At 53.2% G+C, this 13,179-nt stretch overlaps 2 protein-coding genes across 2 annotated transcripts; one reads left to right on the top strand and one right to left on the bottom strand.

Moving 5' to 3' along the window:
• Nucleotides 1-50: 50 nt before the first annotated feature.
• NOL9 (nucleolar protein 9) lies at nucleotides 51-8,715 on the bottom strand. The gene is made up of 13 exons (XM_039367196.1): nucleotides 8,578-8,715; nucleotides 6,808-7,178; nucleotides 5,952-6,177; nucleotides 5,435-5,562; nucleotides 4,857-4,992; nucleotides 4,059-4,155; nucleotides 3,837-3,934; nucleotides 3,235-3,396; nucleotides 2,739-3,021; nucleotides 2,310-2,421; nucleotides 1,763-1,940; nucleotides 1,249-1,382; nucleotides 51-331 (listed from the first exon to the last, which is right to left on the bottom strand). The coding sequence occupies exons 2-13, from the start codon at nucleotides 6,970-6,972 to the stop codon at nucleotides 215-217; spliced, it is 1,836 nt and encodes a 611-aa protein (XP_039223130.1). The 5' UTR covers nucleotides 6,973-7,178; nucleotides 8,578-8,715; the 3' UTR covers nucleotides 51-214.
• ZBTB48 (zinc finger and BTB domain containing 48) lies at nucleotides 7,934-13,051 on the top strand. Its single transcript, XM_039367195.1, has 11 exons — nucleotides 7,934-8,007; nucleotides 8,637-9,302; nucleotides 9,605-9,891; nucleotides 10,119-10,230; nucleotides 10,529-10,621; nucleotides 11,070-11,156; nucleotides 11,273-11,427; nucleotides 11,535-11,671; nucleotides 11,924-12,088; nucleotides 12,284-12,372; nucleotides 12,711-13,051. Exons 2-11 carry the CDS (start codon nucleotides 8,643-8,645, stop codon nucleotides 13,002-13,004), a joined length of 2,079 nt encoding a protein of 692 aa, XP_039223129.1. The 5' UTR covers nucleotides 7,934-8,007; nucleotides 8,637-8,642; the 3' UTR covers nucleotides 13,005-13,051.
• The last annotated feature ends 128 nt before the right edge of the window (nucleotides 13,052-13,179 follow it).

Raw genomic sequence — 13,179 nt, 5'->3', positions numbered from 1 at the left:
CCTGCGACCGGTTCTCAAAGGGATGTGGAGAATCAGATTAACCCGCCGGGTTTATACAAAATGTTTTAATTTGAGTATCGTGATAAAAATACGCTCGTTGCGGAAGGGAGGAGCCAAATTTTACCAAGGGAATGGCAGGGAATGCCACGCACCGACCAGCTTGCTGGAGGAAAGCCCACTAGGTCCCGGAGACGAATCCTTCCATAGGAGGAATTCACAGGCGACGGTGTTCCCTCCTCTGCAGATGTTTCTTAATTTTTAGTTTCCCAGCACCGGAAACATCGAAGTTGTAATCCGAGGTGACGTAAGGGATCTCCCCACCGGTCCTGGCCTAAAAACAGAGAGGCAGGGAAAGAGTGGAGCAGATGCTGTTATGGGGGGCTAGTCCTCATGAGATGCTTCGAGACGCCGAGAATCCACGAGACAGGTTACCAAATGGTGCTTGGAATAGATGATAGATAGATAGATAGATAAGATACATAATGGATGGATGGATGGACGGATGGAAGGAATAGCCTGCCTCCATAAATTGTGGATGCTCCATCATTGGAAGTTTTTCAAGAAAAGACTGGACAACCGTTTTACCCAGATGATGTAAGATCTCCTGCTTGAGCAGGGGTAGGACTAAATGATCTCCAAGGTCCCTTCAACTATTATTTTATTATTCTCCAAAGCATCCGAGGGAGGCAAGAAGCAACGGATGGAAGCTTACTGAGGAGAGATCCATTTTAGAACTGAGGAAGAATTTCCTGATGGATTTGCTTAACCATCCCAGGAAAAAAGGGTTGTACAATTGGGCACAGCCAACTTAACAATTTCTTTGCTTGGTGATGGAAATTCTGGCCCCAGGTATTAACTGCAGCCATGAGGACCGGCAACTTGATTTTTTAGTGGAGCAAAGCCGACATCACACGACACGCGTTCTCCTCTTCCTCCGGGATCATGTGCTAAGACCAGACTCCCACTCAGGCCTCTTTATAACTCATCCTCCATCTTGGGAGCCGTGCCCCTTTTACAAAACAAGGAGTACACGTAGATTCCTTTGATCTTCTGCGTGGCTGCCCACATTTGAGTTTGAGCTCAAGCCTGCTGGCCGGCTAAGGGAAAAAACTCCTGTTATGCATAACTAAAGCGCAGCGAGGGGATTAAAAGAGATCAGCTCTTTGCTGCCTGTTGACATTTGCAACGGATTGACAAACCGCATTTTTCTCTCTCCGCATCACCTTCAGCGGTCCACCGTCCACTTACTTGGTTCAGAAAGATGCAATTCGGGATGGCGATGTTCCCAATCAGCAAACAGTTCACACGGCGTAAGATCTCCGGAGCCACCGGCGTCAGGATATAGTAAAGCTTGCTGGTCATCTCCACTCCTCGGACGATTCCTATTTTAAAAGAATAACATTTCAGCTTTCAACCTCTGGTTATTTAGCAAAGGATACAGATCCAAAACGGGTCTAAAAAGCAGAGCTGTCCAACTATGGCGATTTTGTAGACTTCAACTCCCAGAATTCCCCCAGCCAGCCATTCAATTTGGGAGTTGAAGTCCACTGGTTCCCAAGATTGGACACCTCCACTCTAAAGAAAAAACAGGATTTAAGGCAGTGCCATTGTTAACTCTGAAGGGCTGCTAAACAAAATGAGGATTACCTGCACAGACTATCCAGTCTCTCCTGCAGGAGAAGAAGATAAAGACTGATGGATGATAGGAGCTCTTTCGTTCATCCAAATAAACATGCAAATTAATGCAAATCAGACCCCTTACCGAAGCCCAGGCAATCGCAGAGGGGGGTCTGCGTCAACACCACAGGACCCTTGGCTTTACACGGGATCTGGTCTGGCAGGTGGCACAGGCCGACCCAGCTGGCATTGAGGGAACACAAGATGTGGGTTGGCTCCACGTCGACATGGATCACCTTCAGGACAACGGCGCTGAAGGGCACCTGGGAGATCCAGAGGAAAAAGAGAGGGGATCAATTTGCTTTTTGTTCTACAGGGACACTGATAGAAGGGAGTATCTATGGAACTGTGGGGTCCTTGGTGCTCTCTGAGCTTGGTGGTTTTCTTGTAGACATTTCATGACCCAACTAGGGAACATCATCAGTGCTAGAAGGGGGGAAGAGGAGGAGAAAGGGAGGAGGAAGAGAAGGACTGTGAGGTCTTTGGTGCTCTCTGAGCTTGATGGTTTTCCTGCAGACGTTTCATTATCAGTGCCGGGCTGTACAGGGATAGACAGGCAGCACGGCCGTCAGAGACATTCCCCATTTCCTCTGCCTGTCAAGGCTGGCAATTCGCCCCAAGCTGAGCCTTACCTGATAGGGCACCAGGCTGGGCAGGGGGAGCACCGCTTCCAGGTCAGGCGGCTGCAGCTGGCCCACGTAGCCCACCATAGTAAGACTTCGCAAGGTGCTGCTGTGTGCTCGCCTGCAAGGACCAACACAGAGGTACATCTGAGACAGAAGCCTCAACTTACAAACAAAATGCAGGCAAAATTCCCGATGCTCAGTTTTTGCCCCATTTTATGACCTTTCTTCCACCGTTGTTAAATGAACTGTTGTAAACTGAGGACTGAGTTGAGGACTTGCGTGTATCACTACGAATTTAATCAAGACAATATCAGAGAAGGAGTGTGGGAAAAAAGGCGAGATCAGAACAGCCGGAGGAAAACGTGTTTAAGGTGTGAATTCTTTTCTTTTTCCGGCTGTGCTTCCCGACTCTCCGCGCCCTGAGCCGGTACCTACCCTTTGCCGGGGACTCCAGCGCCCGGAAATGTTGGCTGGACACGCAGCAACTGATGCCCAGGCTGGGGAGCATGGGAGCCTCGCTGGTTCCGGCAGTGTTCCCAACTTCCGCCGGGATTTTTCCTTTTGAGGGAGGGCTTCCCTCGGGTGTGCAGGCCGGCGGTGCTGCGGATGTAGTCGGCGGAGAGCTGAGGCAGGTCTTTGAAATCCTCGGTGCTCATCTGGACCACGTGGGTGGGCGACAGCAAGCGGATGGTGTCGATCAGGAGCAGCAAGCCGGCCCCTTGGGAGACAGGAGGAGAGGCAAAGGAGGATGGAGTGGGGAGGGCGAGGGGCCGGAATGAACCAGGGCTGTGAGGATCTGCTTTGGGAAGCCCTTGGTGGTTTTCTTCTGGACGTTTCAGGGTCCAAATAGGTAACATCATCAGTGCTAGAAGGGAGGGGGGGTTTGCAGAGAGAAGGAGAGGGAGGAGGACTGCGGGGTCCTTGGGGCTACCTTTCACCCATCCCATGGTGTTGACCAGCAGAGGGACGTCTCTCTCGTAGCCTCCAAAGACGTATTTCAGCGTGTCGAGGTAGCGCTCGGTGTCGTGCTCGCAAGAGTTGTCCCCGTAGAAGGCCATTTTGCGAGGGGGGCGCTGATGAGTGAACGGCGGACCTGAAGCAGAAAGAGAGGCCAGGCCAAAACTGCAGTGGTCCGAAGGCGGAAAGGTTAATGATAAACATTTGGGGGTCTGTGGGGAGATGTGGCACAAAAAGGTGTGGAACATCAGGGGCCCTTCATCTCTCTCTCTCTCTCTCCCTCTCCCATCTGTTTATCAGCTTTCTCTCTCATCTCTCTCTCTCTCTCACACACACACCATCCATCACCCTCCCTTAATAACCAACAGAGATCCTGGATCCCATTGTGGTCTTCAGTCGACGCTGTGGGGCGATCAGTTTTCCCCACCCTCCACCCTCCCCTCTCATTTTTCTCTACTGCTGCAAACATCCCAATGTCAAAAGTTCCTCCGGCTCTGTTTCTTTGCTTTTTCAAAAACTGATTCTTTAAGCTTTTCTTTTTTAAAAAAAGAAAAAAAAATCCTGCAAGGCGCCTACCCAAAACGGGTTCCCGCACGTTAACCAGGGAGATGCAGCCCGGTGGGGTGAACTCCGGCTGTCCCAAATCGCATTCCAAATACTCAAGGCAGGGAAGGCTAGGATTTAAAAAGAGGGAGAGAAACAGTCCAGGAATAATTCAAGAAAAAAAAAAAAACAATACCAAACAAGAGACCAAGCTTAGGAGAACTGGGGGGCGGGGGGGGGGAGGGAAACACTCACCAGTTTAACAAAAGATTCATCAGGTATCTGTTGAACGTTGATTTTCCGATGCTTTTGGGGCCACAAACCAGGATAACTGGGCAACCTTCATCTTCCACTAAAAAGCAAGCAAGAGTACCTGGATGAGATTTTGGGGTGAAGATGCAAGAATTCAGCACAGGGAAGGGAATTTAGAGCACAAGGAGTCCTCGGCTTACAACCGCAATCAGGGGCCAATTTTTTTGTGGCTGAGCGAGAAAGTTGTTAAGTGAGTTTTGCCCCACTTTACGACCTTTTTGACCACTGTGGTTAAGTCAGTGACACGGTTGTTCAGTGAATCTGGCTCCCCCCATTGTCAGAAGGTCACAAAAGGGAGTCCCAGGAGCCTGGGACACCGCAACCGTCATAAATATGAATCAGTTGCCAGGCGTCCTGAATTTTGATCGTATGACCATGGGGATCCTGCGACGGTCGTAAGCGTGAAAAAGGGTCCTGACTCCCTTTTTCCAGTGCTGTTTTAACTCTGAGCAGTCAACTAAATGAATTGTTTGTTAAGTCGAGGACTATCTGTATTATTGTGTAAAAATAAAAAATTGAGGCTGTGCATTATCACATTCTACTGCATCAACAGGAGTTGGAGGTCAATGGGATTTTTTCCCCCCTCTTTCCCCTTTTGCTTCTGTTTTCCTGTTATTTTCTTCATATTTTGATCAACTAATAAAAAATATTTGACTAGAAGAAGGCACCCCTCCCCCCAAAAAAGGTCTGTTCCTCAAGGTGGGGGGGAAACCCCCTCCCCAGTATTCCTGGGCGACTCACCCCGGCAAGCGTGGATCAGCTCGCCAATGGCGGAATGCATGCTCTGGGATACCAGCAAGCCTCTGCTGGGCTCCAGCCTCTCCAGGCCGGCAGAAGCCAGCACGGGGTCTTCCAGGATGGAAGAGAAGGACTGTTTCTAGAGAGGAAAAGAGAGGAGGGGGATGAGCCAAAAGGGGCGAGGGGGAGGCCGAAAGGACGCTGGGGAAGAGTTGGCAGGGGACTTCTGTTCCGCTGCTCAAAGCAGTGTTCGGCTGCAGAGCGCTTGGAACACAATCTTCTTTCTCTCTCTTTCTTCCTTCCTTCCTCTTTTCCTCCCTCCCTCCCTTTCTTTCGTCCCTTTCTTCTTTCTTTCTCCTTCCCTTCCTTCTATTTTCTCTTCCTTCCTCTATCTTTCCTTCTTTTCCTTCCCCTCTCCCTCCCTCTTTCCCTTCTTTCTTTCTTTTCTCCTTTCTTTCTTTCTTTCTTTCTTTCTTTCTTTCTTTCTTTCTTTCTTTCTTTCTTTCTCTTCCTTCCGCCCTCCTTTCCTTCGCCGTCATAAATCAAGTACTGCCTGCACTGAGGAGGCCGTAGGAACTCACTTTCGCTCTGAAAACCTGGGAGAATTCCGGGTGGCTGAGAATGAACTTAGTGGCCGGGGTGTCCAGCTGTTCCAGCAAAAGGATGGAGCAGTGGGGCCGAAAGCTTTTCAGCAACCTGCACCTCGCCTCTGAAAAACAAAGGAGACACCCAGAGATTTTATTTATTTCATTAAATTTATCTGTTACCCAACTCACCACCAGGGTGTTACATTCTTAGAAACACATCTACAGCCAGTTTGGTTGGGCTAGAAAGCAGGACACGGTGAGTTTTAATCCTGCCTTAGGCATGAAAGCCATTGGATTGACTTGAAGCCAATCACCGGGAGGTGGTGAGTTCTAGTTCTGCCTGAGTGACTGGGTGACTTTGGGCCAATCCTTCTCTCTCCGCCCACGGGTAAAGAGGAGGTGGGGAGAGTGTTGCATAGGTTCTCCACCTTGAGTTATTTGTAAACACCTCAAGAAATAAATAAGCAAAGACACGGAAATAAACACCCCCGGTTCCCTCGCTGTTCCTTACCCCGGGGCACGAAGTGCGCTCGGAGAACGGCCTTGGCTTCCAATTTCATCTCCTTCTTCGATTTTTCCGTGCCCTCCTTGCCGGCAGCGGCTTCCACAGTGAGGGCACAGTAGGTGTGGGGAGAGAACAGATCGTAAGGGGGCTGGTCTGGAGCGATTGTGAACCCCAACACCTGCACGGATCCATACAGGCAGGTCAGGCGACACTTTCCTGTGAACGTCAGAGTCTGGGAAGAAGAAGAGTGGAGATACAAGCCCCCACTGTTAACAGCTGATTCTTGACTTAACAATGATCCATTTAGCGACCAAAGTCAGAACGGCATTGAAAAAAGCGGCTTTGCGTGATTTTTCACACTGAACGACTGTTGCGTCATCCACTATGGTGCATGTGATCGAATTTCGCTTGCTTGGCAACTGACTCATAGTTATGACGGTCGCAGCGATCCCCTTTTGCGACCTTCCAGCCAGCAAAGTCAATGGGGGGGCGGATTCAATTAATAACCACGTTGCTAATTTAACAAACTGCAGTGATTCACTTAACAACCGCGGCAAGAAAGGCCGTAAAATGGGGCAAAACTCGCTTAACGGCTGTCTGGAAACGTTGGGCTCAGTTGTGGTCGTAAGTCGAGGACTGCCTATATGAGTTATTTAGTCCTTGGGGTGGGCAGAGGGGGGGCCCAGCAGGGGAAAGGCAGCTAAAGCCCCCCCAGAAAGCAGGGGAGACCCCCAAAAATCCACCCACAACGACCTGGGGATTTAAATAGAAGCCAGACGCGGAAGCAGCTTATAAACAAACTCCAGGGCCCGCCACCAAGGAAGCCCCGCCCTCTCATTTGCATGACCCCGCCCACGCTCACTTGCTCTGAGGGGAGCAGAACCGCCGCGCGGTTTTCGCCCGCCGCGGCGGCCGTCAGTGAAGCCGGTTTAGCGGGGAGCTCCGGCGGTGGCGCTGGAGGCGTCTTTTCCTTGTGGGCCGTCCCGTTCTGGAGCCGCTTCGGCCCACCCGAGCGGCGCTTCGCCATCCAAACCTCGCCGGGAGCCGCGAAGAAATCTCCACAGCGACCGCGCGGCCGTCCTCTCACGAAATCTCGGCGACTCTCGCGAGAGGGCGGCCCGCCACGCCTCTAGCCCGCCTTTTTTGGTGCTCGTAGAGCTGCGGCAGGGTAGACGCGCCCCTTCTTCAGTTGGATTCCATCTCCCGAGAATGTTTCAGCTAACAAAAAGAAGCCTGCAAAGATATATGCAAAGGGCAAAATGAGGATTTTTTTTTTAAGATGACGTGATGATGGGAGGGGGGGAAACCCCTTCCAGTTTGCAGCCCTCACAAATCCTCGAGTTCCCAAGGGAGATGCAGACAAAGTTTTAAAAGTTTAATTCACAGAGGAAAGATTTGATTAAATATTCATTTCAGAATAACAGAGTTAGATGGGACCTTGGAGGTCTACTAGTCCAACGCCCTGCTCAAGCAGAAGACCCTGGACCATTTCAATCAATCAATCATTATAGATCTGGAAGGGATCCTGGAGGTCATCTAGTCCAACCCCCTGCTCAGCCATTTCAATCCAAGGAAATGAAATCACATAGAGGATTAAGGACTTTTGGAGATGTGTGGACTTCAACTCCCAGAATTCCCCAGTCAGAAAAGCTTATGCAAAAATGTTAATGTCTGTTTTGAGAGCGTTGGACTTCCAACTCCTAGCAAAAATTCTGAGAGCTGAAGTCCACCCATCTTAAAATAGGTAAAAAAATCAGTTTTTTTTTTAAGTGGGCAAAAAACCACGCCTCTTTCTAAATTAAACCATTCGCCCCGGAGTCCCCATTGCCACCCATGGACTGCCTGGTTGGGAAGCATGGGTTCAGTGGTGCACCGCCTCTTTCTCCCTCTTTACACAAACTCACAACCAGCACGTGGGGCTGGGAAGGGGGCGGGGGCTCGTCCTCTAATTAGCATGCCGCGCCCCCTCCGCTTGGTGACGTCACACGCGTCGCTGCCTGTGCCAAGATGGCGGCCCCCCGCTTCTCTTGCCGGCGGGCGCAGTGAGTGGGGTGTGAGCGAGGTGAGCAGGGGGCTTTGGGGAGGAACGGGGGTCTTTATCGGCTGATAGGGCTCGGGAGGAGGCAGAGAGAGCCCTTCTGCGGGTGCTTATGCCGGGCTGGGAATGATGGGTCCAGGTGGGTGGATGATGGGTCCATCCCTGCAGGCAGAGCTGCTGTTGCAAGAAGAGGCGCGGGGGTGGGACTCTAGAACCCATTGCAGGCCCATTGCACGAGGACCCTCTTCCCACCTTTGCAAAGAACCCCAGGCCAGGGTGGGGAGGTGGGACTCTAAGACCCATGAGCCTCTGCTGACCTCTTGCACCCCCTTGCGTGCTCATTGCACACCCAATGCACGCAGTTTCTCTCCCCACCTTTGCAAAGAGCTGAAGTTGCACCAATGGGGGCGTGGGACTCTTAAGACCCATGCGCCTCTGCCGGCCCTTGGAGAGCACTGCATGCTGGTTTCCTTAGGGGTGCAAAAACTGGCCCTTCCAGGCTCCCATGGCTGGCTGGGGGAATTCTGGGAGTGGAAGTCCAGCCATATTTAAAATGGGTTGAGGTTGAGAAGCCCCCACCCACACCAAACCCACCTGTGGGGCAGATTCCTCCTGGGCCGTCCCCTCCAACGTTGTCCCCGTCCTCCTTCCAGGGCGCCATGGAGGGTGTGTTTGTCAAGCACAGCGTGCGGGTCCTTCAAGAGCTGAACCTCCAGCGGCAGAAGGGCCAGTTCTGTGACGCCACCCTGGCCGTGGGCAGCCTGGTCTTCAAAGCCCACTGGAGCGTCCTGGCCTGCTGCAGCTCCTTCTTCCAAACCCTCTACAATGGCGCCGCCGGCAAAATCATCCTTCCGGAGACCTTCCTGGACGTTTTCACCCTCCTCCTGGACTTCTTCTACACCGGACACCTGGCCGTCACCTCGGACAACCGGGACAAGCTGCTGGAGACGGCCAAGGAGCTCTGCGTTCCTGAGGTCATCCAGCTGTGCCAGGAGTTCCAATCCGACCGCTCGGAGGACAGCGGCAAGCAGAACGGCGAAGTTCTTATTGACACAGACCCCGATGCCACCTCGCCGGGGGAGTCGACCTGCGAGGCGGCACCCCCCGGCCGCCCAGCATCGGAAAGTCCCCGGACCCGGGGCGTCAAAGGAGCTCAGGGGCCACGGGACGGCCCTGCCCTCCTTTGGGGGAAGTTGAAAAGGGTCCCCAAAACAAACCTTGTAAGCCGCGCAGGCGACGTAAAGGAGAGCCCGGAATGTAAGGAACTTAAACGGCCCCTGAAAAGTGAAGCCGCCGAGGACGCGGGCGCCAGTCACGAGGTGGCGTGCGGAGTAACGTGCTCTTTAGGAATTGCCCTTGTCTGCTCCTGACCTAGAAAACGGGGGAGAGAAACAAAGAAAGAGATGGGGGGGGGTCTTGAAAAACCAAGAGTTTCTCTGTTTGAAGAGCAGGGAATTTGGGGTTTAGTGAGAATCTCCTCTATTCTAAATTTTGGGGGTTATGTGTTATGCCCCTTTATGTGTTTGGACTGGTCAGGGAGCCAGCCCTCATTGAGGACAGGATAAGAGTGCTTTTGCCTTTATGGGTATCTACAAGCAGCCATGTGCTTCCTTCCCAACAGGAGACCCCAGAGGTCCTGGGTTCGAGTGATCTCCCCTCGGAGGATCACAGCGGAGGGAGGGGGAAGGATGACATGGATGAGGATTACATCCCGGATCAGAAGAGTGTCCGGGTGAGGAAGAGGCCCTCGTTGACCAGAGCCTCCCGCAGCAGCTCCAAAACCGGCGGAAGCAGTCACCGTCTCAAGGCTGCGGCCCTCGGACCCCGCCGAGGCACGGCTGAACCGGTTGAATGTCCCACCTGCCATAAGTCTTTCTTGAGCAAGTATTACCTGAAGGTCCACAACAGGTAAGTTTGGAGCTCTTGTGGAGGGAGGAGGAAGAGGAGAAGGCTTCTGGGAATTTGTGGAAGGAAAGGGGGTGTTGTTCTCCTGTCTTGGGGTGGAGATAGCTCTGTGCTTTATGAAGCAGGCTCCCTGGAAGGGCCAGTGATCAACCTCACTCTCTGGAAAGACCAAAGCTAAGGACATTGCTAATTTGACCCAGTGTTTTGCTATTTTCCTCCATCCCTTGAAGGAAGCACACGGGGGAGAAGCCCTTTGAATGCTCCAAGTGTGGGAAGTGCTACTTCCGGAAGGAAAACCTGCTGGATCACGAAGCCAGGAACTGCGTGAGCCGTTCGGAGCAGGTATTTGGGAGGGCAGGTCTTTCCCATAGCTGGTTGGAGAATCAGAGTGTCACAAGACCACGAGACTTTGGGGTTTGACTCTAGAACCGAAACAGGCCTGCAGAGACTACGTTTCACCTCCTGCTTGAGCATAGGGCTGGACTAGAAGACCTCCAGGGTCCCTTCCAACTGTGTTGTTCTGTTGTTCACCTACTTGCTTTCCAAACAGGGGTTCCAAGTGAGCCTCCTGGGACAGGGGACTCTTGAGCCGACCCCTCCCTTTCCAGCCCCCCTGATTTCTCTCCCCCCTTTCCGCCAGGTGCACACCTGCTCTGTCTGTCAAGAGGTCTTCAAGAGGCGGGTCGAACTCCGGCTGCACATGGTGACCCACACGGGCGAGATGCCTTACAAGGTCAGCCTGCCCTGCGCTTGAGCAGTGCTGGGTGAGGCCGTGCGCTTAGAAATTGCTCCCAAAGGCGCGACAGCCCAGCTGTGGCTGGATCCATGCTTCCCTGCCCTCTTCCTTGCCCTCACAGCTGAGAAGTACAATATAAGCCGAGTTTCAGGGTGGTTGCAAAGGCGGGTTTGCCCATCACACTAATCCAGGTTACTAAATGAACTATTGTAAATCAAGGATTATCTGTATCTGGAAATTAACCCCCTTTAAGGGATAATTCAGGTTCTGCTGTGTGTGCTTGTTGTGTTCTGCCTTTTTTTCCTGTGGTGGCCACTTCCAGCCAGGAGTTGCCAACCCAGCCCAATCGGCAGGCAGGGGGAGAGAGGGGCAATGGCTCCAGTCCTCACTCTCTCCCCTCCCTCTCGCTAGTCTTGGTACTGAGCAGTGCCCGTCTGTTTTGCAGTGCTGCTCCTGCATCCAGCAGTTCATGCAGAAGAAGGAACTACAAAGCCATTTGATCAAGCTGCACGGCGCCCCTAAGCCACACGCGGTGAGCAGCAGGCAGAAGCGGGGTACACACATACACACACACGAACACTGAGAGGCTAGAAGCAAACTCGTTCCTCGCCCGCCTTTCCTCATCCGGACCCATCTCTCCTCCTCTAGTGCTCCTCCTGCTCCAAATGCTTCCTCTCACGCACGGAGCTGAACCTGCACGAGGCCTTCAAGCACCGCGGCGAGAAGCTGTTTGTCTGCGAAGAGTGTGGCCACCGCGCGTCCAGCCGGAACGGCTTGCAGATGCACGTCAAGGCGAAGCACAGGTGCCTGGGGGGAGGAGGAGGAGGAGGAGTGGCCCGCCAGGCTGGGACGAGCTTCGGCTTGCTGGGGACGCCGCCGTCTTACCTGATAGCGCTTCCTGTCTTGCCAGGAACGAACGGCCGCACGTGTGCGGATTCTGCCAGCACGCCTTCACCCAGAAAGCCAACCTCAACATGCACCTTCGCACCCACACCGGCGAGAAGCCCTTCCAGTGCCACCTCTGTGGGAAAACCTTCCGCACCCAAGGTACAGGACGGCGAACCAATCCTAAGTCACTAAGCAATGGGGCAAAACTCGCCTGTCTCACTTAGCATCAGAAATGGGAGGCTCAGTTGCGGGCGTAAGTTGAGGACCCCATGCTAAATAATCAGGCGACCAGGATCGGGTCTCTCCATCCAAGCTGCAATGGGCGCACAAGAGACCGGTCGCAGGGGTGAGACAAAGCCGCACTGGACAGATTGCTCTCTCGTCGTCTTACTTTTTTGTCCTCGTTCGCAGCGAGCCTGGATAAGCACAACCGGACCCACACGGGGGAGCGTCCCTTCAGCTGCGAGTTTTGTGCCCAGCGGTTTACCGAGCGAGGCCCGTTGTTGAGACACGTGGCCAGCAGGCACCAGGAAGGGCGGCCGCATTTCTGCCAGATCTGCGGGAAAACGTTCAAAGGTAACGGCTGGATCGGAAAACTGGTGCAGCTTTTCCCGCGCTGCAACTAACAGCAAAGAAAGAGGCTGACTCAGTGGTCCCTTTGGGGAGCAGGGAAGGCCTGGCTGACTCCAGGCACCCCCTCTTTTGGGCTCTTTCTCTGTGAGGAATCAAAGGGGGGACCCTGCCACCGCTTAACCAATTTTGTCCCCGTAGCGGTGGAACAGCTGCGGGTCCACGTCCGTCGACACAAAGGGATGCGGAAGTTTGAGTGCACGGAATGCGGGTACAAATTCACACGGCAGGTATTGTGCGTGTTTCGCCTTCTTTGTTGTCCAAAACCTTCTCTGCCCCTGCCCAGGTCCTTGGCCCGAAGCCCCTTATCTCAAAATAATCCAGCCAAGAATCTAGATGTTCTCCTTTTTCAGCAGAACATCTGTTGCCTCATTCCCAAGAGATCTATAGCACAATTGTGTAGTTAGAGCATCCCAGAGCAGGGGGCTGGACTAGAAGACCTCAGAGGTCCCCCTTCCAATTGTAATCATTGTGTCGTGAAGGCCCACCTCGCGGTGATGGGGTGGTTGAATGTAGGGACCTTTTTTGCCCTGGCCTTGACCTTCTCCCGCTCTTTTTCTCCCGCCAGGCTCACCTGAGACGCCACATGGAAATTCACGACCGGGTCAAGAATTACAATCCTCGCCAGAGGAAGCTACGCAACCTGGTCATCGAGGACGAGAAGGTGGTGGTGGTGGCCTTGCAGCCCCCCAACGTCCTGGAGGTGGGCTCCGCAGAGGTGATCGTGGAGGCCCTGGCCCAGAGCGCCCCAAACGTGGATCTCCCCACCGGACAGAGACTCTGCTCAAACGAGAGTTTGGCCCCCGCTGAAGTCACAGAACAGTCCTTCCTCATAACCATCCCGAACGACTGTGGGATGTAGCGGTATGCCCCCCCCCTCCTGTTAATAAAGATTAGTCATACACTTGTCTGGAATGGTCTAGGGTCTCCGGCTTGACCAGAGGGCTGGACTAGAAGACCTCCAAGGTCCCTTCCAACTCTGCTATTCTGTATGAAAGTGTCTCTGGCTTGAGCAGGGGGCTGGACTAGAAGACCTC

The sequence above is a fragment of the Crotalus tigris genome, unplaced genomic scaffold (assembly GCF_016545835.1).
Source record: "Crotalus tigris isolate CLP2741 ecotype Arizona unplaced genomic scaffold, ASM1654583v1 scf7180000020588.15403103151:6194809, whole genome shotgun sequence".
In the NCBI taxonomy this organism is placed as follows: Eukaryota; Metazoa; Chordata; class Lepidosauria; order Squamata; family Viperidae; genus Crotalus; species Crotalus tigris.
Note: the sequence above shows the minus strand (reverse complement) of the source record. Positions and strands in the feature narration are given on the sequence as shown.